Source organism: Dreissena polymorpha, chromosome 2 (assembly GCF_020536995.1).
Source record: "Dreissena polymorpha isolate Duluth1 chromosome 2, UMN_Dpol_1.0, whole genome shotgun sequence".
NCBI lineage: Eukaryota > Metazoa > Mollusca > Bivalvia > Myida > Dreissenidae > Dreissena > Dreissena polymorpha.
Genome location: NC_068356.1, coordinates 65608219 through 65634636, shown reverse-complemented (window position 1 = coordinate 65634636; position 26418 = coordinate 65608219). Strand labels below are relative to the sequence as shown.

Sequence of the window (26418 nt, the reverse complement as noted above, 5' to 3'; positions counted from 1 at the left end):
TGCACAAGTGAACTTCCTGGCTCTAAGTGGGGTGAATGCACACATCAAGGATATCCACAGTGATACAGAACAAGGTTTTAACAAAGCCATTTCATGTGTTATCATCAAATCTCAGCAAAGACGTTCAGGCAGCCAGGTACTTTGGCATCATATGCGATGAGTCGACGGATCTGTCAATTCACAAGAAACTTTTTGTCTACATCAGATATGTGAATCAGTCCACGCAGGAAGTTGAACACAAGCTCATGGGAAATATCAGGATCCCAGATGGCACTGTGGCTACCATAGCCACTGAAATACTCAGGGAGCTGTGATTGTTAGGTGTGGACCCAGTGAACATGGTTGGACTGGGTAGCGATGGAGCATCCGTCATGTTAGGTGCACATAATGGTATCAGTAAGCTACTGGTGAAAGATGCACCCCAACTAACACATATTCATTGTGTAGCACACAGACTGGCACTTGCCTGTTCATATTCCGCAAAAGACATTCCGTACTTGAGGACATACAGAGACAAGCTCTGCAATCTGTATGTTCATGTAAACGGATCAGGGGTGCGTATGTACAAACTTGAAGCTTTGCAAGAGGTTATGCAGGAGCCAAACCTAAAGTTAAAGACCCCATCAGTATACGATGGCTTGCAATGGAAAGCGCAGTGTCATTTATACACTGGTGCTATGGTTCCATTGTGGCCTACATGTACCTGCAGTCAAACCAGGGCAAAAACACTATAGGGGACAACATTGCAGATGGCCTGCTGAAGGAGGTGCTCCATTACAAATTTCCTGCATTTACTGCGTTCTTGTGTGACGTTCTGTCCATTTTAGGGACACTGTGTTGCCAGCTTCATGCAGACTCTCTGGATTTAAGCAAACTTGATGCTATGCGAGAGTGTGTTATTGGTAAACTGCAACTGTTGAATAATATGCAAGACAGCAATACAGTGGATTTTCTGTCTGGACTCTCAAACACTGGCACCAAAGTATTCTTCAAAGGCATTCAACTGTCACATTCAAATGAAAGAAGCCACATGGACAAGTTGAAGAAAGACTACATAGACAGTGTTACAGAAAACCTGAATAACAGGTTGAAAAATGACACCACACCAATATTGAATGCCTTTGGTGTGCTTGAACCAAAGACTCTTAAAATAGAACTAGACATCCAGGCATTCTCCAGAGAGTTCAGGGGCATAAAACCACTCAAGTGCGAGACTTACAAGATAAAGGACTTCAAGGAGTTTACAAGAGTATTCCTTTGACGTCACAAGGAAGAATATCCACTCATCTCTCAGCCCATGAATATTGCCTTGTGCATACCAATGAGTAGTGTTGTATGTGAGCGTGGGTTTAGTTTACAGATAAAATCGCGCACAGCACTGACTCCTGCCAACTTGAACACTGATGAAACTTGCTATGGGTCCTGATGTCCAAGACTTCCCGTACGAACAGGCCATCAGACACTGGAAGGCAGAAAAGAAGAGAAGATTGGCAAGGCTATATGATCCACGAGCAGGCAACTAACGTCTGTAAAATTGTGTTGACCTCATGATTAACAGAGACTATGTTGTTTGAAAACCTATGTATATATTAGGATCATATTCATTGCATTGGTGGTGGTGTGCTTTGATGCAAGACAAGGACTGCTAAATACCTTGTAGTGTGAATTATGTTGTTTTAATAATTGCATATTTTAGTTTGATGCCTAAAGATTTGCTGCTAAATACATATTCCTAAGGCCAAATAAAACAATATTCTTGGTTCAGGGAACCTGACCAACCCTATTTTTTGCCCCCGACCCTTAGATTTTTTTGGTCCTCGGAAAAAAATCAGATGACGATGTTTTTCGCCGGTACGGTACAGTACAAGTTTTACCTATAGGGCATTGTTTTGTTTCATTCACATTTATTCTAGTAAAAAAATGCTTTAATCAAAATGCAGTCTTTAGTTTTCAAAGAATGTTTATTTGTACATTAATTTACAGATAAAGACAAGATCGCGGTGGTGTAGTGGATGAGGTGTCCGCCTAGCGATCGGGAGTTCGTGGGTTCGCTCCCTACTCTGGGAGCGTTCTCATTATCTCCTCCATAGACACCTAGTACTGGTTCTTCCCAGGAAACGGACTCGATAATATCCCTCTGCCTATAATGCTCTAAAGGGCGCTTGGCAGTAGAGCTGCAACGATTCGATCCGATTCATCGAAAATCGATTCGAAATGCTTCGATTCGATTTCGATACCAAACCTACCAAATTCGATTCGATTCTTTAACATATATACATATAAATACATAGATACGTACGTAAAGCGCCCTTTATTCTGCCTATTGATACGGGAAGGTGTAGGTTTTATCTATTTACGACGCGCGCGATTGGTTGCTTATTACTTTAGTCATCCAATCAATAAGCACGTTACGGTCTACTTTCGGCAAAAGCGTCAAAATGGCTGAACAAGTTGTTGCCGACAAATTGAAATTACCAGATGCGCCTAAGAAGCTAAAATCAAAAGTGTGGCAGTATTTTGGGTTTCGGGATGGTAGCCCTACCGATAAAGCAAAGTGTAAATTGTGCTTCACGGATGTGGCGTTCGCTAAGTCCGGCTCAACCACTAATCTAATGCAATATGTCAAACGCAAACATAACGTTGATTTTAGCAAGACTAAGACTAAGAGGTCGCACAAGTGCAACTACTCAAGTCGCCAGCCAGAAAAGTAGTTATATTTCTGTTGGAGTTTTGTTAAGTTTATTAGAGAATGTGATTTGTCCTACAGGTAACAGGTGATGATGTCATGACACAATGGTAGACATGCTTATAGCGGTAAAATAGTGATAATACTACCATTCAACTGATTCCAGATACGTTCTTATGATTATTTTTTTATATTATTGTGTAATCAACACAATCTTCTAGTCAGAAGTTTTTATATTAAAATTGAGTCCTAATTTGCTATTCTTTTTTATGTGTTTGTTTGAAATCACATTTGAACAGAAATGTTAATTTTGAGGCATAAGCGTGAATATATGATAAAACTAGGTTTGAAGATGAATCGAATCGAAAAAATCGGTATCGCAGTGTCTAAAATCGAAATCGAATCGAATCGAGCTGTTGGTGAATCGTTGCAGCTCTACTTGGCAGTATATATAGATACATGTAGATAGAAATCCGCATCCGAATTTTATGTCCGAAATTTACGCAACTGCAGAAAGCGTCTGAATCGTTCATTAGAACAGAGGGTGATTAAAAGGCAAAAGGTGCATAAGGCCACGACTTTTTTTTTTGTTGGTTTACAAAAATTATTTTGAAAATGGTCCATCGGGCGGTCGAAAAAAAAAAAAAAAAAAAATCATTGGAAAAATAAGTTAATACTAATAACATCAGAACAAAGACATCATATCTTTTATAACCTTAACACAGAGACGAAAAATCAAATTATGCAATGAAATGAAACACATCTATATCTTCAAATGAAATGAGTCACCTAAAAGCACCTTTTGTAACATCAGGCAATTTTAAACACTCCATTAAATGACATGCGTTCTTCTCCCATTAAAACGAAAAACTGCGCTTCATTTCCGTAATTCGATGCGCACCATTACGCAATGCGATGCCCGTTGCATAAATCTTATATAAGATAAACTACTCATACACAAAGTATGTGTTTGCTCTTATTCGACTTATGACATCGTCCATGAAAAAAAATCGAGGTAGATCGATCCCCTCGTCGTCGCGGTAATGTTTGTTAAAGTTGTTGTTGTCATGAAAACTCGTTGATTTACAACGCAAAACGTCTTATTTGAACTGACGCGAATTAATACAATCATATTTGTCAACTTGGCTTTTGCTTTATTTTGATAATTTAATCCAAAGTTTAATGTTAGCAAGTGTTTTTACTGGAATTGTAAACAAGGAGCCAGTTAGTCTTTCGAAAATGTGCAGTCTGTGTGAATTGACAGTTTGACGTCATCAAAGGAAAGCCGCTTGCTGTCTGAAGCAATAAAGCGACAAATTTCGCGCCGACAAAATTGGCTTCCTTTGTCTAGCAATCAACATGCTGAACCAATCGTGCGTTTGTTTCTCAATTGCAATCCTCCAATTTAATAATAGCACGTGCATTGCTCCGCCTTCGAATCTTTTGCAGAGAACAGAGGCGGAGTTTAACGGTTAATTGAGCTAGTATTTTACGCAAGTTGAGTTCCGATTTGCCGAAATTACTCGGCCCTAAGAATTAAAACGACAAATACATTTAGCAGTGATTTTCCGAGATATACCGATTTGTTCCGATTTCCAAACTTTCAATCGTGATACATCGGCTATCTCGGATTCCTCCGTAAGATCATTGATTTATGAAATAAATCGTCTGCTGATCCAGAGTGCCAAACTTTCTGTACAGTTCCTATAAACTATGGCGGACGTGTTTACAAAATTCCTAAACACATATATCCTCGAGTGCCCACTTTCGACGCATCTAAGCAGTCGGTTAAAGTTTTGTTGCTCAAAATAGGGATTAGGTTATTAATATTGTTATTTAATATCAAATTTACCTTTTATTTACACAATTTAATTTCAATTGATTGTGTTATTAACCAAAATTTGTTGATAAATTACACCTGCTAAGTCTACTGTAACGGCGGCCATCTTGTTGAGAGTGCCCGGTAACGACGCATCTGATTGGTTATCTGATTTCAATGTAAACATCACTCCTGTGGAGACTGAATGCATGAAACATTAACTCAGGATTGTTGTACTTACATTTGTTTCACTGTTAAAGCAACCTGGATCTGAAATTAATGAAATCAATTGAGGTTTTTAATTTTATTGAATTTTATTCATGTCAATTATAACAAGTTTTCAACAAGTTCAAGTTACTCTTCACCAACACAGTGAGGACACATGAAGATATCACCTCTCCTTACAACCCGGAGTTTAGTACAATAAATGAGATGAACCCAGTGTCCACACGCAGAACACTGCACCCATTTCACAAAGACCAGTGAAGAACTCTGCCGTACAGCACTGGGTGTGAATAGGCTGCATACACAGCACACCTCTGTTTCATCCTCATCCCCTGATGATTCATCTGCCGGTAAAGCAGGGACAGGTGACACTGCCTTAACTGTTCCAGATGGTCCAGGTTGTACGGTCAACTTCTGGGTCTTTGTCTTTTTATTTCTTCCCTCTTCATGATCCTGAATTTTTTGAATAATTACATCCTCAGTAATTGGCTTTCCACTGACCACTGAACTTAGGTATTTCCTCTTTTTTGTTGCTTGTTTCTTGGATATGATGTTTGCTTCTTTATTGCAGAAAAATTGGGAGACTTCCGTTTCTGAGGGTTGGATGATTGATTGAAGAGAACTGGTTTCTTGTTGAAGGGCTTCTGATGGCTTGAACACTGAGGAATCTATAGCATTTGGATCATATGGGTAGATGCCAGTTCTGCGAAAGGATGCCTGTAAATTATTTGGTGACAGTGCTTGCGAATATGCCTTGCTTCCAAGTGCACACACATTGAAACGTGTTATACTTTGCCCACAGTTGTCGCGCATGAACTTGTGACACACAGAGCTGTAGATCCTTTCGAATGGCCCAAAACAACCAACATCTAGAGGCTGCAAAACATGGCTCGTGTGTGCTGGCAGAACAAACAGGATTATGTTCTGTGACTTGGCCCAATCAATCAACCCCAAATTAATGTGAGATTTATGGCCATCATAGAGAATCAGAACAGGATTGTCCAGACAACGTTCAGGTAAGTATTTTAGCAGGTGTTGCTCAAGGTACCTTTTGAACACAGCACTATTACTCCACCCGGACTCAGTGACTGTACCATCAACTCCATGACCACCACCATCTAATAATTCTGACTTCATCCGTAACCCTGGAAATACAAAGAATGGTGGAACACTGTTACCCATGGCATTTCCGCAACCAATGACTGTGATGAGGGTTCTTGAACCAGATGTGACTGCTTGTGGCTGAGATTCGCAGCTTGCAACCACTGAAGGGGGTTTATGGGAAGTGGACAAACCTTTCTCATCAACATTGTATATCCGTTCTGGCTTATGCTTTAGATCATACTTGTCCATGATGTTGCCCAGTTCAGTATAATATACTGACACGGATTCCTTGTTGGTGGCTTTGGCACGTTGAATCTCAAGCCCACGAGGCTTCAACACTTTCAGCTCTGGCCATCGTTTCATAAACAGCCTGAACCACTTAAGTGTGAACGGATGCTCCTTGTCCCGTTTTCCAAGAAATATCGCATATTCACTGGCCATGTCAACAACTTCTGCCCGACTGTAACCATATCCACAGCTTGCCATTAATTTTAGATGGTCTGTCAAGTGTGCCTCTTCCTCCTGAGATAATGTAGGTGGTGGTCCAGAATGTGTTGCCTCCGGATTTACTCTGCCATTCAACCTGTGTCGCAGTGAGGCTTCTGGGATGCCATACTCTCTGGCAGTGGTTCTAATATGGGCCCCTGTCAGCAACACCTTTTCATAGGCTGTGTTAATGGAAGTAGGTGAATAGCACCTGTACTTCTTTTGTGGGACCTACAAATAGTAATAAATGAAAATAAGTAATAAACCTGACATGCAATTACCAACATGAACACTTGCTAGTTACAATGTTATTTAGCATAACAAAAAAAAATATCCGGACTTCATATCGCATTTAACGCGTACACCTTTTCCAGAGTGAAAATTAGTCTATTTATACGATGTTCTGTCACATGACAGTCACGTGACTTGTGAATGAAAATAGTGAGCTTTTGCAGACGATACGGATGCATTTTCCAACGGTCTTATTTGCAAAGAAAATTTGTAGTAAGTTGTTCAAAAGTTTTGCATTACGTAAAATACACAAAAATACATTAATTTTAAACCAATCAACCATAACTAACCTTTGAACCAGCTATTTTCCACATTACTATGAACAGCTCTAGCAAAATCGTTGTAGCGTAAAGTCTGATAGTGTATGACGTCAACGGATGTCGCTTATGTATCAAACAGAGGCAAAACAAAAATGGCGTCGAAATAGGGCAGCGTCATTTCGGGTCACTCGACGGATATCGTAAATAATGGCAGTGTTTTATTGGATTATTTATACTAATTATCAAATTGCAAGGTAATACTTTTTCATCTACTATAATATCGGGTTTGTTTAATATAATAAACATGTTAAACAATATAGTTGCGTCACAGACTCGGAAATAAATTTTGATGCGGTCGACATTTTACTGACGCTGATTTTCCTATTGTCTGTAATTAAATAAATTTTGAGAAGTGCCCATAAAAGGACTGGTACATACTGTGTCACATTGAAAAATATCCCGATCTCTGTAATATATGTGAACCAATCGTTGATTGTACTTACTTGATTTTATTCGCAACCGTTCTCAAACCGGATCGTTTTTTTTCTCGTTTCGCTCGTTTTTCAGTGCGGTCGGGAATAAAATATATAAAAAAAAACGATTTTCCGATTTTATTTTTTTTCCCATTTTCCAAAAATTAGGGTCGGCGGTTTTGTAAACCAAGAAATATAAAAGTCGTGGCCTAAAGAGCTAGGAATGATAAAATGATGAATAATATAAAAGAACTAAACACCACATGTGCAATGTTACTCATTTGGTCAGTGTTTAAACAATCATGGGTGCATTAACTGACCCTTTTTCACCCTGAAATCAGTCGACTGGTAAAAAAAAACCAAAAAAAACTACCTACCCTCCTTCATTTTTCTGGCCATGTTTCCTGAACCAAGACTTTTTTTTTGGCCTAATCTTGTGATCCAATGACAGGTTAACACCCTATAAAGTGATTCATTGTTTTTGTTTTTATAATATATATATAGAGAGAGATTGACCAAATATTGTTGTTGTTGTTTTTGCATTATTATGTTTATGGGAAGCAAATAACAATGAGATGATGCAAAAAAAAAAAATTATAAAAATAAATACCTTTTTTTTTGTTGTCAAATAAATATATGAAAACAGGCATCCGATATGGCCAAATGTCGGCAGTAAAATTCTGAAATAAAAGTGGGACTTACCAACTTTTTGTCTGGGACTTCCAAAATTTACGGCTTGAAAGTCAGGACTTTTAACTTTTGAAAGCTAGTGGAAGCGCTGCTGTCCGTCTGTCTGTCTGTCTGTCCGTCACACTTTGCGTTTCGAAAAATGCTCATAACTTCTATGTCCCTTCAGATGTAACATTCATGTTTGGTATGCATGTGTATATGGACAAGGCCTTTTCATACGCACACAAATTTTGACCCCTTTGACCTTGACCTTGAACTTCAGGTTTCGAAAACTGCGTTTAAGTTTCGAAAAATGCTCATAATTTCTATCAAAGTGTTTATTGGGGGCATATGTCATCCTATGGAGACAGCTCTTGTTTAAATAATAAATATTATATTGAATATACCAGTCTGAAATGTGCCTTTATGTTTTCAGGCTTGATTGGAAGCCATGGCAACGTATACTGTAGAAGAAGCATTAGTTATGGATGAACCAGCAGTGAGTAATTTATATGAATGTTAAGATACATGAATGCTTTAGGTTCCCCATTGCCGTTTATTGTCTCTGCTATGTTGCTCCTCTTCTGCAGTCCAGAAATTATATCAAATATCTCAGAAATCATTAAAAACTGTGTGTTCTGGACACGGCTATACATTTTTAGCTCGACTATTATATATGAAATATATATAGTAGAGCTATCCTACTCACCCCGGCGTCCGTGTTCCCGTTAGCGTTGCAATGTAAAAGTTTGCGTAACACCTCAAATGTTTCCTACATGTATATTCTATTTTTTTCTTATTTTTGAAAGATCATCTATTAAATGACCACACACCCACATTATACCCCCTCTCCATGATGGCTTACATTATACTGTCAAGCACTTGAATAGTCGAGCACGCTCTTGTTTTCTAGAGCCTCTTGCCCTGCAGGTGCCTCACTAAAAAAGCTAGCTAAAGCAAGGAAGTATAAGTGCTCCTTATTCCTTGTCATACTACATACCTTCCCCCCTCAATTTGTTTAATTCTTCCACAAATTTCTTTCTACCATGACACTATTGGGACATCAGACAGACAAACAAACATATGTGAGTTATTTAAGTTGTGCACACATATAACACAGCCAGAATTATCAGTGACCACAATTGGGATTGAAGCTGTGCCCTACCTTTTCAAAGGTAGACACTCAACCCTGTCACCATAAAAGCTTATTCATATGGCGTGGCAGTATAAGTGCTCCTTATACCTCACAATACTCCACAGCGCAAGTAGGCTTGTAGTTATATTACACTAATTCCGATTCCCATAGGGTCCCATTATAAAACTGACAACTTTCACAGCATTTTTCTTGCCTTTTCGACGTATCAATTTGTCCGAACCTGGTATCATTTTAAAGATGGATCTGTCATCTTCCAATAATTGCAATCAAAAACATACCGTCTCGCAACTTCTAAGAAAGTAAATCGCTGTCGAATGAACCCACCGTAGAAAAACGTGTTTCTGAATCCTAATTTCGACAAAAGCCCCACACAATAGAAAACGCACCCTCAAAAGTTCATCTTTTAAGTTAGCTTCCAATCCAAGGCATCAAAGTACTCCAGACACATACAGGATATTACAAATAACCACAAAAGACATGTCTCACATTGTTAAATGGCTTATATTCAAGAAGAGAAAAGGAACTCTTTAGAAATAGGCACTACTTTCGAATGGACCACGGAGCGATACACAATGATTTAGTGTAATGTAACCTTGTGCAAAATGTTTTTCAGTACTGAAAAATGCAGAGATGAACGATTAAACTACAGAGCTTACATGTATCTCTGCATTTTTCGGTACTCAAAATCATTATTGACCAATGTTCAATAACCTAACTTTACATTAAATTCTCTTAATGAAACTAAGATTTAGAGAGCTTCTACATGTATAGAGTCCTTCCTTTGTATTGAATTAGGGGCTTATCAGGCCAAGGTCAATATCACTGAAAAAAAGGTTTCTGCTGAATAGCTTCACTTTCAATGAAGAGATTACATTCAAATTTTCTGTTTAGGTAATTTAAATTCAGATCTAGCTTACTTTTGCATTTTTGCCTTTTCATTTAAGGTCAAGTAGATTGTTTCTGAAGAAAAGGCTTTTCCTGGCCATTTTGAGATAAATAAATTTGAGTTATTGGCGATTTGGGCTTTTTTTGCGCAAAAAGTCTACTGATTTTGGAAAAAAACTAACTTTTGAACTCTTTATAATAATTTAAATTATGAAATAAAATTGAGAGATAATAATCACAAGACACTTATTTAAAAAGTTTTTTCAATTAAATTTTTTTTCTCCAAATTCGATCTCTTTTGCCATTTTGCTGTGGGAGTGGGTCATTTTAACGGACCTGTAGATACATGTACACCTGGACCCAGTTGTTCGTACACAAGGTTATTTTAACCCCTTGGTTAGCGCTAACCGCGGGTTTAAGTTATCCAAGCTGGGTAACTAACCAGGCTGGATAAATGCGTTGCTGGAAATATTTACCCAGGCTGGATAACTATCCATGTTGGGTAAATTTATCCACTGGTTAACTTTTACACATATCCCATAATCCATTGTAAAAGCAATATGGCCGACATGTCGTCAAGCTATAAATAGAACAGCACATTCTGGGAAAAAGATTTAAAAACATTATAAATCATAAATTTTAAATCAGTTATATTCAATCCATTAAATGTTTATAGATCATTGAAACAAGTATGTATTTTATGTATTGTATTTGGCATTTTACGTGATTCTGTAAATAAATTGTGAATGAAAACGTGTATAATTAACCTTAAACGCGATCATGAGTTTTAAGAAAGCGAATTATTTCGAACCTGCCATTTGTAAACGTTATAGCAAGCATGGTATATAAGCATGGAATGCTTTGTAGAAGTTTCGATATTTCAGCCATTTAAAATACACATTCTTTTAAAATTTTCATTTGACCGACCGATATCGATTCCGCATTTCATCGTCATATAACACAACATTCAAAGAATTTTGGCAATTATTACGTGGATTACGATACAAATAAAATTCGGCTATTTTGTTTGTTTACATGGTTAAATTTTAACCAACCTTTAGACCAGGGTTAAATTTATCCAGACAAAACGCTGGATAAATTTAACCAACATGAGGCAACAACACTTAACCAAAAAATTAACCCTTGGTTAAATTCATCCGACATTTATCCCAGGGTTAAAATTTACCCAGGTTTTGAACAACTGGGTCCAGGAAAATGTCTGAAAATGAACAACAGTGTCCGCTCAAAGACTTAACTTTAGAGCATGTTATTACATCATTGTAACAAATTGTGTGTGTAGGTAGCTAACCTGCAGACCTAGCCTGGGAATTCATATGGATCCCTTCAAATGAAGGTCAAGGTCACTGTACATTAAAATAAAAAAACTGTGTATGCTGAATAACTTGAGTTAAGATGGAGGTATTTCTCTTAAATTGTGTGCATTTATTGCTTACATGTACACCTAGCATTAGATTGCATATGGGAAATTAGGATAAATGTCAAGGTCACTGAAAGTGATGCAAAAAAGATATAGCAGTTTCTGCTCAACAACTTGAGTTTGGATGGAGGTATTATGCATTATTTGTTTGTGTACATGTAGATAGCAAACATTACAATTTATTCCTTATGGAGAAGTTTTTGTCTAGGTCACTGTTTCTATAAAAAATAACAACGGCTTTTACTCACAATCTTTAACTGACATGTAGCTGAGGCTTACATGTAATATTATGTGCCTTCATTGCTAACAGCATTCAGACCGAGCTTTGAATTGCATTTTACGGGATATAAGGATCACTGTCAAGGGGACTATTTCTTATAAGATAGAGAAACTGTTTTAAAACGTAAGTTTCGATAGATGTATTATGCTAACATTTTGTTTGTTGGTAGATTACAGTCCTAATTTGAGATTTGCGTAATTATGGTATTTAAATTAAATCAACATGTTGAACGCTGGTTATCTGATTTCTTGGCATTGCCATGTTGTTGTTTGTCTCTATTTTTTTTGTTTAATCATTTCTACAAAACATTGTACACTCTTCTCATGTCATTTTTACCTTTTAAAGGGACCTTTTCACAGATTTTGGCATTTATTGAAGTTTAAATATACTTTATATTAATAAATGTAAACATTGGATCTAAAAAGATCCAGTAAAAAAACAAGAATAAAATTAAAGAAAGAAAAAAAAGTAACCCTCAACTGGGCTCGAACCACTGACCCCACGCGTAAAAGTCTAACACTTAGACCACTCGGCAATCCGTGCTCATACAATGAGTGATGTATTTTATACTTTATATATGCAATCCTCGTGGTATCACAAAATATAATGACAACAAATGAACTCTCCAAATTATTCAATTGTTTCCCGTTGCAACGCTTCATAATTTTTAGTTTTTTTAAGCATCAAAGATGCATATAATGGATATTTTAGAGCATGGTAAATGTTCAGTATTACTGTTTCCTCACAAATATCATAACTACAACAAAAATTTGCGAATATGAAACATTTTTTTTCATTTTTTCAATTTACCAAAACGTGATAAGGCCCCTTTAAAGGGTGTATTTTGTGACAAGTTTGAACTCTTTTTTAGCACATAAATAGATATGAAAAAAACAACAATGCGTGTTTATCTTATGAAATGATGTTCACCTGCATTGTATGAAGACGTGACGTCTTTAGTATATTTAAGAGCTTTTTTAAGCAATAACAAGTTGGTTTGGGATAGGAGCAGGACGTTGATGTAGTAAAAATAGGTTTGTTTGAGCTGACTTAAATAAAAAAAGAATCCGTCTTTACCATGCCAGAATTTTACAGTTTACCAACTTTTGCCACCTACAAGTAATCTTCCTTGCACCATGTTGATGCAAATTTTACAAGAATTATACACATAGTACTTTTTTGCAAAATGTAAAACATAAATACAAACAATGAATGAATTCAACATTTGAAGAGCATGAAACTGATAAGGAGAATATAGAGAAACAATATACTCTGGACTTCAGTATTTTGAACTCTTAAAATCTCATTTTACACCTTAAATGTTACTGGTTCATTTGACTCCTTTTTTTTACATTTATTGAAATCACAAGAGAGTGTAGTTGATAAAATTAATGTTAGGGTGGGTGGGTGTATTATTACAATTATAATGATGTGGTGTGGCATTTATAAAATATTGTTATTTTGTTGTGATGGGGGGCATTTCTTGAATAAGGATATGACATGCCCCCATATGAAATGATGGGGGGTATATTGTTTTTGGCCTGTCTGTCTGTCTGTCATTCATTCATTCATTCATTGTGTGTGTCCCAATACTTTAACCTTGGTCATAACTTTTGCAATATTGAAAATAGCAACTTGATATTTGGCATGCATGTGTATCTTATGGAGCTGCACATTTTAAGTGGTGAAAGGTCAAGGTCATCCTTCAAGGTCAAAGGTCAAATATATGGTTTCAAAGCAGCGAATTAGGGGGCATTGTGTTTCACAAACACAGCTCTTGTTCTTTTTAAAAGCCTTGGTGGATCACAACCTGCTGTGTTATATGAAAATCATAGATCAGACGCATGATTTTGTTAAGACAATACTTATACATGTGTTTGGTAAAGATTTTGTCAGTACGCAAAGTTTTTGAGGCCAACCTTGGGCACCTTAGGGTTGAAACTTAATGTCATAATGGAGGGCACAAATGATTTTTGCTAACATATCTCAATTACGGTGTGTTTTCATTCTGTCCAGCCGGTGTGTAATCATTTGTGAACCCTGGCGATCCTGCATCCTGGTATTGAGACTTCATTAAAATGAAACTTGGGACATTGATAGAGAACAATGAGAGTACAAGAACCTTAACTTATTTATCATGCTGGGCCATATGTTTGGACAATCAAATTTATTAATGAGTACAAGATTGCTCCCACCTTATAATCCATTGTCAATCAATAAGAATAATGTATTTGAGAAAACATTGGATTCTTTGATGATGGAATTTCACCAAACAAGATGAAAATACTTTTGGATTGCACTGATGAACTTAAGAGCTTATGCTTCATGAAACAGTTCCTTGGGCCAAAAAAAAATAGGTCCGTTTCGGGTCTCTTTGGGAAAAAAAATAGGTAGGAAGGGATTTTTTTTTCTTTTTCGGGTACTAAAATGGAAGGCTACTAACGCTTATAAAAAGAAATACATGTATATACAGTAGACTCTCTGTAAACCGGACGGTCTCGATACTGGCCTGATATTCCGGTTTTCAGAGAGTTCCGGTTTACCAAGAGTATGCATATTGCTGAAATATACATGGTATGCATTGTGTAAAGAATCACATAAAAATAAAACAAACCATATACATTTACATGTACCATGTGATAACTGTACGCAGGTACTGATGATGTTAATTGCATTCTTAAAAAATGTGTTTTTAATCGATTAAAAGCAAAAAAGGTCCGTGTATATACCGTCTTTTCCTTTTTCGTTTAACATTCGAAACAACGAAACTCGAAAATCAACGCATATAAGTTCATATTCCGATTTTCTAATAACCAAAACTTAAACAAAATACGAAAACAAAATTCACTTCTTTATATCGTTTTTCGTTGTACTTATTATAAAGCAAAAAAAGAAATTGATTCCCCTGTTCATATTTCGTTTCAAATCATATAACAAAAATAAATGTTTGAAAATTGGAACGGATTGTTTGATACCGTTTACCGTTCTTAGTTTGAAAGAACGGTATACGAAAAACGAAAAACGAGTGGCGTTTGCGGGATGTGCTGCTGTCTTGGGGAGGTAACTCATTAGTGGCTTTTTGCGCGTATTTTTCTCCCTTACATAATACTTTATCACTTATTTCCATCAGCATGGCTTCCTACGTGCTTTTATCGTGGAGGTAAAGACACGCCCGTTAGGGACTGAGAAGTGGATATTTTCAGTTGTTTTTCCAGGTATTGTTTTTTTCCAATTTGAAATGATCATAATCTTGATATCGAAAGGTTTTCTAACGTACCGGTATTTCATGCCGATTCAGCCGATTAGATAGGGCTATAATTAGCCTCTTATGACACTTCTTGTTCTTTGCTCCTATGCTATGTAAATTCGATTTCAGTACTTATTTTACAAAAAAACAACTCGTTTTAATCCTATTATCATGGGGGGGGGTTCCTTACATTTTAAGAGCTGCAATACCGCGTCCCCTGAGTCCCGTATTCCTATTTTTATTACCCGTTAGACCCGCATGACATTTTAAAGACACAATAATCGGCGACGGCTGCTAAAATTTCCCTCTGTTTTACTTTTAACGTCACCTTACATAATAAAATGTCAAAGTTGTATAAGTACAGCCACTATTGAAAGAAAGAACAGGACGAAAGGAGAATAAATATATAAAAAATGTTTTAATCTTATGGAACGGTAAAGTGCAAGGTGTCTAATATATAATTTCCAATTCGTTCGATTAATAACAAATACATAGTGCATTTAACAACTGCATTGTGATATGTCTAGTGATTTTAGCTCTAAAACAAGAGTTATAACCAAACACCTTATATGAAACCGCTATGCTCTTGAAGAAAATGAAATAAACTTAAATATAATTAATAAATGTGCCAATTTAATAACTTATTAAACAACATATTTAATGTTCCTGAAAGAGCGCCCAAGATTAAGTTATTGCTTACAAGATATGTACATTCCAATGATATTATAATGCCGCTTAATCTTTTTTTCCTTCTAACGTTACGTTACTTATAGAAGGCGAATATCATGCGTCACGCCTATAGAATCTTCTTGCACTCGTTAATATGTTCCGTTTATGACCTCGGTTGTCTCCTAAAATGAAACTCGAATGCCATTATAGAAAAGTGTTTACATTTGTAACAATACGTGTATGATTTGCTGAGTCAATGATATATATGAGGAGCGCGCCATCAAGCGTTCGCTAGCATGATCTGTTAAAGTACATTTATTAGTCGAAAAGTGTATTATTTTATTCGTTTTATACACATCCAGTTCATTTTAACAGTCCTTCACAAATTGGACCAAATCTGTACACCAAACAAAAACGTTATTAAAAATAAATAAATAAATTTGTAGCAACGTCAAAGTTGAAACTTATAAAATAAAATCCATTGACATAATGTTCTATACTTAGCATTGATTTTTCTGTTATTTGAATGATGTGATCTCGAAAAGAGTTTCAAATAATTTTATAATTGTTATAAGCACATTTTCTTTATTCTATAAAGGGAGCACCAAATATAACCATGCTGATAAAATTTAAAAAGAACTCAGTGCGTGAACCGATAGCTTTATAACAACATAAATTGTTACATTCAGGACCAGTGTCGCACCCTACATTTGCAACTTGTTGCAAATCACTCGTTCGATGCAAGAACTGCATGGACACCTGGTATGAGAGCCCACCGCCAGCCAGTTACCCGAAGTGTATGAGCCAGGACGACACACGACTTGCATGCTCTTAAAAATAATTCACCATACTAATTGAATGTACATGTGTATATGTTAAGCAAGAATGTGAATTTTTATTTCATTTCTTAAACAGATATGAATACATAGTAGTAAATAATTCGATTGTTGTTTATTACTTGAAGAGAAAGGCTACGCCGAACAAAGATATTTTATTGTGCAATGCTTATTGTAACGTATTTTATACATTAAATCAAATCCAATGACTTGAAAACAAGCAGGCATTTATATTGGTATCGTTATATAACTTTACTGTTGATCTATTCATTATTGCATTAGACTAGCCAAAAATAGCTGTGCCAAGACTCGTCTATTCTTCCTCTATAATACATGTAATAGTGAACATTTTATTTTTCAAAATAATAGTTTCAAAGCGAGGAAACTGCGCACTAAGATTAATCATAAGTTATCATCCAAATAAAGCTGCGCAGCGCCCCTCGTTTTCCGTTTTCCGTGTATCGTTTTATCAAATCAAGAACGATAAATAAGAGCAGGCGCTTTGTTTCAATTTTCAAATATTGAATTTTTTGTAATTTAAATTGGAACGAAATAGGAATAGACATACACGTTTCGTGTTTTGTTTTGTAATTAGTAAAACGAAAAACGATATAAATTAGTTGATTTGTTCTTTGTGTTTTGTATTTGTTTCGGTTATAAGGAAATCAGAATATGAACTAATATGCGTTTATATTTGTGTTGTTGAATGCAAAACGAAAAACGAAAAGACGGTATGTACACGGACCAAAAAAATAATCCATACCGACTTGTTTTTATTAATCCCAAAGTGAGCGTGGTGCTTTATACATGTACGTACGTGGTATTTGTCAAATAGGCACATACATACACACAAGCAAAAAAACAGCGTCATAATTATTTTTTAAGATATTCATAATCTCAAAACCAACTAATTCTTGAAGTTTACGATTTCACGAAAAAGTCCAAGATCACTCTCTGCTTGAAAGCACATTTCTCCTTTACGATCTTATTTTCTGCAATGTTAAGAAGGCTATAAGATCTTTTAAAATACCAGAGAAGATCACAAGAAAGTGATCGTCTCAACGGCATGCATTAATTTTTTTAATTAAATTGTTTATCATAGGCGATAATAAATAATTAATAAAACGATCAAGTCAATCACTTTACTTTTTGGTTTATAGACATTCACAGTTTGTTTTACAATACTTAATTGAACTCTCATAGCGCGGTAACGACTTGACACCTTTATGGTATGTTTCATCCGCAGGGCTCAACATTAACCGAAAAACCAACTTGCCCGGCAGGTACTTAGAAAATCTACTTGCCCTGAACGTAAAGCCACTTGCCCAAAAATAAAATATCACATCAACTGTAAACCTCATATTTTTTTTAATAAACCAAAATGATACACCACAAAACCCTTTTTATTTTTGAACATTTAACAAAATGATTACAGCAATTAAGTATAAATTAAATGCTCTTTGTTCTTTTTTGCACTTTTCCGGGCGGACAACTAGATTATAAAATAACTTGCCCGGACCCAACTTTTACTTGCCAGGGGCCATAGGACAACCGTTAATGTTGAGCCCTGATGGGATTATCGATAATTGAGCGAGCAAAATGTGTTACACCGCACTCGCTGTGCTGACTAGGTATTGTTATTTTCACGCCTCGGGAATCTTGAGAATTTAGACTGTCCGGTATACTCAATGTATTTTACGTTGAAAATGACCAAATTTACGGAGATACCCGTCCGGTTTCCGGTTTTCAGAGAGTTTGGTTTATTCAACATTTTTTAACAAAGAAATAGAAGACGAAAATACGGGACTGGCCCGACCGTCCAGAATCGGGAGAGTTCCGGTATTCCGAGAGTCCGGTATTGGCAGAGTCTACTGTATATGCTTTGTTTGCTTGATATTACATCTTATATGAACGATTTTTATTTTTTGGTGACCCCAATAAAAAGTTGAGAGTTGGCGCCAATTTAGGAGACACGGTTGTGCGACCCGAAACGGACCTATTTTTGTTTGGCCTTGTGCTTAACAACGTTCACTTTATTGATTTTGTCTTAAAGGGGCAATTACCTTTCTTTGCAAGCAACCATTGTTTTTGTTTCAGAAAGAGGCCCTGCAGTTTGACGTGATCATTCCTGGAGATGTTTCTCCAGAAGTTCAGGAGCTGATGCAGCACATTCAGGAGGTCAGATAGAATATAAGGGCTGCGTTCTTAGGTCAGATAGAATAGAAGGGCTGCGTTCTTAGGTCAGATAGAATAGAAGGGCTGCGTTCTTAGGTCAGATAGAATAGAAGGGCTGCGTTCTTAGCTGGGTTTAATGCATATGCTTAAAGGCTAGTTTCAGATTAGCTTGTGCAGTCTTCACAGGCTAATATGGAACACATTCTGTCTGATAAAGGTTTTTGTTTAGAAGAGATGTCATTGAAAAAATAGTGGGAAGTGTCGTCCCGGAGGCCCTTTGAATATGAAAAAAGGCATTGTTTTGAGTAATATTGGAAAATTGGTGTGTTTTTTTACTGCTACTAATTTAAAAATTGAGAATAGAAGTGTTTTCAATATTACATTTACATTGGGTCAACTGAAGAGCTTGATAGGAAGTGCAAGTAAACAATTCATATTTATTTTAAAATAAAGATTTTTGGAAGCCTTCAATGGGGAATTTCAGGCAGTCATTTTGGAAAAATGTATGCTTTTAGAGATTGGAAATGGGGCCAAATTTTTGCCGCAAAAATTGTAACAGAAAGTAAACACTGAGATTGATTATCAATCATTTCATTTTACTTGTGCATTATGAATGATTGTCTGTGAAGTATAAATTGCTGTATGTGAATTATGAATAGTTGTGTGAAGTACTGACATTCTTTGAAATACTTACTGTGAACATTCCACTCCATTTAAGAGTCAAAGTGCATCAATTTGATTTCTTGATTGGAGTTTTAAACATGCTACATTTTTAGCTTGGCTGTTTTCGGAGAAAACCCGAGGTATTGTCATAGCTACTCGTCCGCTGTCAGCGTCGTGCTAAAACCTTAACATTGGCTCTAAAATCAAAGTGCTTCCACCTAGAACTTTAAAACTTCATATGTAGCTGCACCTTGATGAGTTCTACACGCCACACCCATTTTTGGGTCACTAGGTCAAAGGTCGAGGTCACTGTGACCTCTAATATAAAAAATAAATTAAAAAATAAATATTTTCTTCTGACAAGCTTTCATTTATTCAAAACTGCACCCGCAGCAGAGCATTGACACCAGCTATGCGGTGCTCTTTTTATTTATTGTTTTTTCAAATGTTTGAGCTGACCTGCTTATGCTCTGTAGTTATTTAGCAAACTTAAATATGTTAGTATACTCCTTTCCTGCTCATTAACCCTTTGCATGCTGGGAAATTGTCGTCTGCTAAAATGTCGTCTGCTGAATTACTAAAATTAGCATTTTCTTCGTTTTTTTTTTAAAGAATATTATCAGAATAGCAAACAGTTTGGATTATGATGAGACGCCACGTTCTGTGGCGTCTCATCTGGATCCAAACTGTTTGCAAAGGCCTTCAAAAATCGGTTCCCGCACTGAAAGGGTTAATAAAAACTAAATCGATTTATGAATGTCATCCTGTTAGTGGTTAGTTATCTTGAGTGTTGCCTGGCTTAGTATTATGTGGTAAACAGTCAATCATTGAAATAGTTATAAATTTTAGACATTGGATTGACACCACCAACAGCAATAGTACAAGCATACAGACATTGGATAGACACCACCAACAGCAATAGTACAAGCAGACAAGGACTCTTAACTAAACTGAATTGTGGTTGCATTATAGTTCTATTTTCATAATGCTAAGAATTAAAAAAAAACACAACAAAAAAGAAGAATATTACATGTTGTGAAGTTTCACATTGTTTATATATTATATATTTATTTTTATACCCCCACAAACGAAGTTTAGGGGAGTAAATAGGAGTGAACTTGTTGGTCAGTCTGTCTGTCGGTCAGTATTAAGTGTCCGCTCTCTAATTCAAGTAGTTTTCATCTGATCTTCACCAAACTTGGTCAGAAGTTGTATATACATGATGTCTAGGCCAAGTTCGAACATGGGCCTTGCCGGGTCAAAAACTAGGTCATGGAGTCACTTAGTGCGTTTTATACATTCAGCATGTTGTCCGCTCTCTAATTCAAGTAGTTTTCATTCGATCTTCACCAAACTTGGTCAGAAGTTGTATCTAGATGATGTCTAGGCTAAGTTTGAACATGGGCCTTGCCGGATCAAAAACTAGGTCACGGGGTCACTTAGTGTGTTTAAAACATTCAGCATGTTGTCCGCTCTAAAATTCAAGTAGTTTGAATCCGATCTTCACCAAACTTGGTCAGAAGTTGTATCTAGATGATGTTAAGGCTAAGATCCAGCATGGGCCTTGCCGGATCAAAAACTAGGTCATGGGGTCACTTAGTGCGTTTTAAACATTCAGCATGTTGTCCGCTCTCTAATTCAAGTAGTTTTCATCCGATCTTCACAAAACTTGGACAGAAGTTGTATCTACATGATGTCTAGGCCAAGTTCAAACATGGGCCTTGCCGGGTAAAAAACTAGGTCACGGGGACACTTAGTGTTTTTTAAACATTCAGCATGTTGTCCGCTCTCTAATTCAAGTAGTTTTCATCGGATCTTCACCAAACTTGGTTAAAAGTTGTATCTAGATGATCTTAAGGCCAAGTTCAAACATGGGCCTTGCTGTGTCAAAAAATAGGTCACAGGGTCACTTAGTGCGTTTCTAACATTCAGAATGGTGTCCTCTCTCTTATTCAAGTAGTTTTCATCCGATCTTCACCAAACTTGGTCAGAAGTTTTATCTAGATGATCTGAAGGCCAAGTTCGAACATGGGCCATGCCAGATCGAAAACTAGGTCACAGGGTCACTAAGTTTGTTTTACACATTGAGCAGGGTGTCGGCTCTCTATTTCAAGTAGTTTGAATCCGATCTTCACCACACTTGGTCAGAAGTTGTAACTAGATGATGTGTTTGTCAGGTTCGAACATGGGCCATGCCGGGTCAAAAACTAGGTCACGTGCGTTTTAAACATCACAATGTTGTCCGCTCTCTAATTCAAGTAGTTTACATCCAATCTTCACCAAACTTTGTCAGAAGTTGTATCTAGATGATGTCTAGGTCAAGTTTGAATATGGGTCATGCCGGGTCAAAAACTAGGTCACGAGGTATGTTAGTGCGTTTTAAACATTCAGCATGTTGTACACTCTCTAATTCAAGTAGTTTACATCCAATCCTCACAAAACTTGGTCACAAGTTTTATCTAAATGATCTCTAGGACAAGTTTTAACATGGGCCATTCCAGGCCTAAAACTAGGTCACAGGGTCACTTAATGCGTTTTTTAACATTCAGCATGGTGTCCGCTCTCTAATTCAAGTTTACATCCGATCTTCACCAAACTTGGTCAGAAGTTTTATAGAGATGATCTTAAGGCCAAGCTAGAACATGGGCCTTTCTGGGTAAAAAACTAGGTCAAGGGGTCATTTAGTGCGTTTTAAACATTGAGCATGGTGTCCGCTGTTTTTTGTGAAGACGACATGCAAAATATTATGTGTCAATGCGGCATGGGGGGTATTTGTCACGTCTGTGACAAAGCTCTATTTAATCTGTAAATTTCTTATAAACAAAATAGTCATCAAGCATTTTTGCTAAATTGTTGTAAATCTATCATTTCAATCACAATTTCATTTTTTTTAATGATAACACTTGAAGAATTGTTAGCCAGCTACTTGTTGTTCAAACATCCCATTCCTTCTTAACTGACAGAATGCCTTGATTTTTCTTATCAGTGTCCATTACCTAGACTATGTTCTAGATAGGCTGCATCAGTCTGGTTATCAATGAATCTTAAATTGCTCTGAACTATAAAACAGTGAATTCTAAAATCTTTCTGTCACTCTGTAGATTCAAAAGTTTTCGCAGGCGTTCTCCTTCACTTTTCAAGTTACAACATTAAGACTTGCAGGCATTGTTGCTTATTGTCCCCTACCAGTAAAACCGAAGGGGACTTATGGTTTGCACTCAGTCTGTCTGTCATTCTGTCTGTCTGTCAGTCTTTCAGTCAGACTGTCACACTTTTCTGGATCCTGCTATAACTTTAAAAGTTCTTCATATTTTTTCATGAAACTTGAAACATGGATAGATGGCAATATGGAGATTATGCACGTCATTTCATTTTGTTCCTATGTCAAAAATTCTGGTTGCTATGGTAACAAATATTTTTTTATTTTTTTTACTGACAATGGTGGAGTTTCACCGGTAGGGGACCATATTGCTTGGCAATCTCTTGTAATACATATTACAACATGCTGTATTTTTAGGAGTGTCTGAATATTTGTGATATATCTTTATTATACACTGACAAAGAAAGTTTGGTGACTTGGAAATATAGACGTCAGCATATATAGGTCTTGGTTTGAATCATCTTGCTCAAACTTTCACAAATGAATTATCTTAATTTATAGATAAGTGTTTAGTAAAGAATTTTGACTGCACAAACATTTTGCAGAATAAAGTCCCTTTGATTGGTTTTCTATTACATGTATATATTGAATATATTGCCAAACATTTTGTTTCAAATCCAAAAACTCCTTGATAATTATTGCTCAATTTTTCACTTGAATGAATGAACAACATTAATGCATAAATGATCTTAAAGAAAGGGATTTTAGCTGCAACATCTTCTGGCAAAATAAATGGCCCTTTGCCTGTTTGTCCACTATGGAATATATTTTACCAAAATGTGTTTTATCTTCTCTTTAATTGCTGCTTGGCTCTGTCCCAAATGTTGACAGTTAAATGGCTTAATATGTACATGATCTCAAAGGAATTGTGGCTGCAACCAGCTAATTGACAGAGTTATTGCCTTTTGTCACTTTTCCCACTATATAGAGAATTATAGGTTAGTGTTGATTATAGATCTGGTTTATCATGCGAGGCTTAGAAAACAAAAAGCACGAACCTTGGCGAGTGCTTTTTCGTTTTTATGCCGAGTATGATAAACCTGATCTATAATCAACACTAATCTATTGTTCTATTTATCCCACTTTTCAGTAAACCTTTTTATTTAAACAAAATTAGTTTTCATGAGTGTTTGTCATACTTTGATAATTACTATAGTGTAGCCAAGGTCAGTGTATTACTCCGCGTTCCAAAAATAAACGCTGATCAAACAATCATTTTTTAAATCAGAATATCATTCTGTGACAAAGAGTCATGCATTATTAATTACAATTTTATTCATATTGATTTGCAAATCTAAAAGTTTTATAACATCAATATACCATTAAGTTGTTATATACAAGGTACTACATTTGTTTACAACATAGCCTAACAACGTAGCACGTGTCGTTGATAATAGTACAAATTTAATAAACGGGGCTTTAATCAACCGAATTCGCTGTAAGAGTGGGATAAAAAAGATGAAGTGCTGATTGAACTACTCTAACTTCTTGGAGAATTTTGCTCAAATTTTCACTGCTGATGATGCTATGGAAGGAATGTTGACTGCGACCAGTCCAAGCCCTTCGTCTTTTATCTGCTGAAGAATATACAATTTGTTGATGTCCAATTATGAAATGTGGGTGCATAAGTTTATGACACCCATTTCTAGTTTTTATATATAAGAAATTTAAGAAATGATGTTATAGATTACAAAGTTGATTTTTTGTAATGCTGAACAAATGCAAAAAATTCAGCTGCCTCGGCGAACAAAACAAAAATAAGGATATGAAGAAAGTGAATGAAAAACCAGTATAAACAGTTATCTTTTATAGATCATCATTTCATGCACTTTCATACACTTCCATACAGTGTATATAAGTATATACCATCTATACCTGGGAAGTATTACAGATATACAGGATAATTACAGGTACAGTTGATATGATACACCTGGTGCGTTATTACAGCTGTATTTTTGACATTCCACCAATAATGATAAAGGAATTCCTTACTACATCACAGGAGCTTCTGGTACTCATCCTCAGTGGTTCAGTGGTGTGCTGTAAAATTGATAATAAAATGTCATTTTCTTACAAATGTTTTGCAGTTCTCAGGGAAAATAAGGCTTAATGGAAATTCTGAACGTGCCGTCCCAGATAAGCCTGGGCAGTCCTAACAGGCTAATCAATGTTGACACTTTTCTCTTTTATGATATACTTCGTTTGAACAAAGTCTCGATTGAGCAAATAATCCAGTTTAGGTGGAAAGTGTTGTCCATGCGGAATGCACAGGATAATCTAGGACCACACGTTATGCACATGCATTAAACCCGCTTCTAACCCTTTCCCCCATAAGTAGCAAAATGAAAATGGCTTTTGCAACCAGCATAAACCAGAACAGCCTGCGAAGAACTCGCAGTCTGTTCAGGTTTTATTCTCTTTGCGGCTCATTAGTAACTACGGAAAGCAAATAAAACCTTTAAAACTTGAATTTAGTAAGAAAGGTATTTAATTAAATGTAACTTTCTAAGGGACTACAAATGCGTCAAAATACTTATCTACGTGGTAAAGGGTTAACCACAATGCAGGTACAATATTTGTTTTTATGTTTTTTGTTTGTTTTCTGGCAGGCAGTCTTCATGTCAATTTTGAGCCCAGGCTGATAAAATGTTTTTGGGGCTACTAGAAATCAATACTTTATTAGCCCTTTCCCAGTATAGCAAAGTGAAAACTGCTATGTGCAAACAGCATGAAACCATCACAGCCTGCAAGTCACTCGCAGGTTTTATACTGTTTGCTGTCATCAGTATCTAAGGGTTAGAAATGAAGCCTTTAAAACTAGAATCTAGTAAGAAAGGTCTTTAATTACATTAAACCTTCTAAGGGACTAGAAATGCGTCACAATACATATCTTAGTGGTAAAGAGTTAAGTCTGACTAATGGATTTTGTATCTGTTTGTATGAAAGCATTATGATTCGAGCTGGTGGTTTATATAAATTAGGGTGAATACTTGGTAAGATTATGCTCGGATGATTTATATTTGTCTTACTGCAGACTGAGATAAAAATGACTTGTTAACAGATGTTTGTATTTTTGACAAATGGCATTTCAAATCAACTAAAAAAACTGTCATATTTGGAATAGTTTAAAAGGATTAATGATAATAACATCGGAAAAAGTGCTTCACCTGGGGGAATGCTTTAAAAATACTATGTCAATTATAGATGGTGGTGCTAAATTATCCTTGAAAAGCTTTAAAAATGCTTTATTATTTTTCATATTTATATTGATTATTGTCTATGAAAAAAACTTTTTTGTAGAATTGTTTAGTCAGGAGGGTTAATTTTCTTGTTTGAATATAATGCACACATTTGGATCAGTGATATTTGTTTGGAAATAGTCATTTCCCAAATTTGTGAACAAGCCCATGTAAGGGACATAAATAACCAAATACTGGACAGTTTTTCAAACATATTTATTAGGCATTAAACAAACTACCGGTAATAGCATTGTGTTTTAATGACACTCTCTGCCTAGACTGATCCTTGTTTAGAAAAGACATCCTTTAAATGCAAAATTCCATAAAAGCACAAAGTTTCATCACTGATTAGCCTGTGGAGACTGCATTATTCTTTATTATGCTAAATGGCAGTGCTATTGTCCATAATAATAAAATGTTGTGAAATTGTATGTTTGACTTCAGGTTGCAGAAAGTCTGCTGTATCATTGGAAGAACTTCCCTATAGTCCTGCCACCCTCCCTAACTAGTCAGGGTTATGAAAAGGTAAACATTTTATCACTTTCCTAAAGTTCTGCCACCCTTTCTAACCAGTCAGGGCTATGAAAAGGTTCACAGTTAATCACTTCACTATAGTCCTGCCACCCTCTCTTACCAGTCAGGGCTATAAAAAGGTAT

The 26418-nt window shown here is 36.1% G+C and overlaps 2 protein-coding genes across 3 annotated transcripts in view; one reads left to right on the top strand and one right to left on the bottom strand.

Moving 5' to 3' along the window:
• The window catches only part of LOC127867377 (uncharacterized), a 186051-nt gene that overhangs the window by 4308 nt on the left and 155325 nt on the right, over nt 1-26418 (top strand). For both annotated transcript variants that reach the window (XM_052408477.1, XM_052408476.1), the window contains exons 2-4: nt 8450-8512; nt 18622-18702; nt 26206-26286. In XM_052408477.1, the coding sequence (XP_052264437.1) occupies nt 8465-8512; nt 18622-18702; nt 26206-26286 (210 nt within the window). In that variant the 5' untranslated portion in view covers nt 8450-8464. The remainder of the gene's footprint in view (nt 1-8449; nt 8513-18621; nt 18703-26205; nt 26287-26418) is intronic.
• LOC127867383 (uncharacterized) lies at nt 4795-7392 on the bottom strand. Its single transcript, XM_052408497.1, has 2 exons — nt 6902-7392; nt 4795-6551 (listed from the first exon to the last, which is right to left on the bottom strand). The coding sequence occupies exons 1-2, from the start codon at nt 6923-6925 to the stop codon at nt 4860-4862; spliced, it is 1716 nt and encodes a 571-aa protein (XP_052264457.1). The 5' UTR covers nt 6926-7392; the 3' UTR covers nt 4795-4859.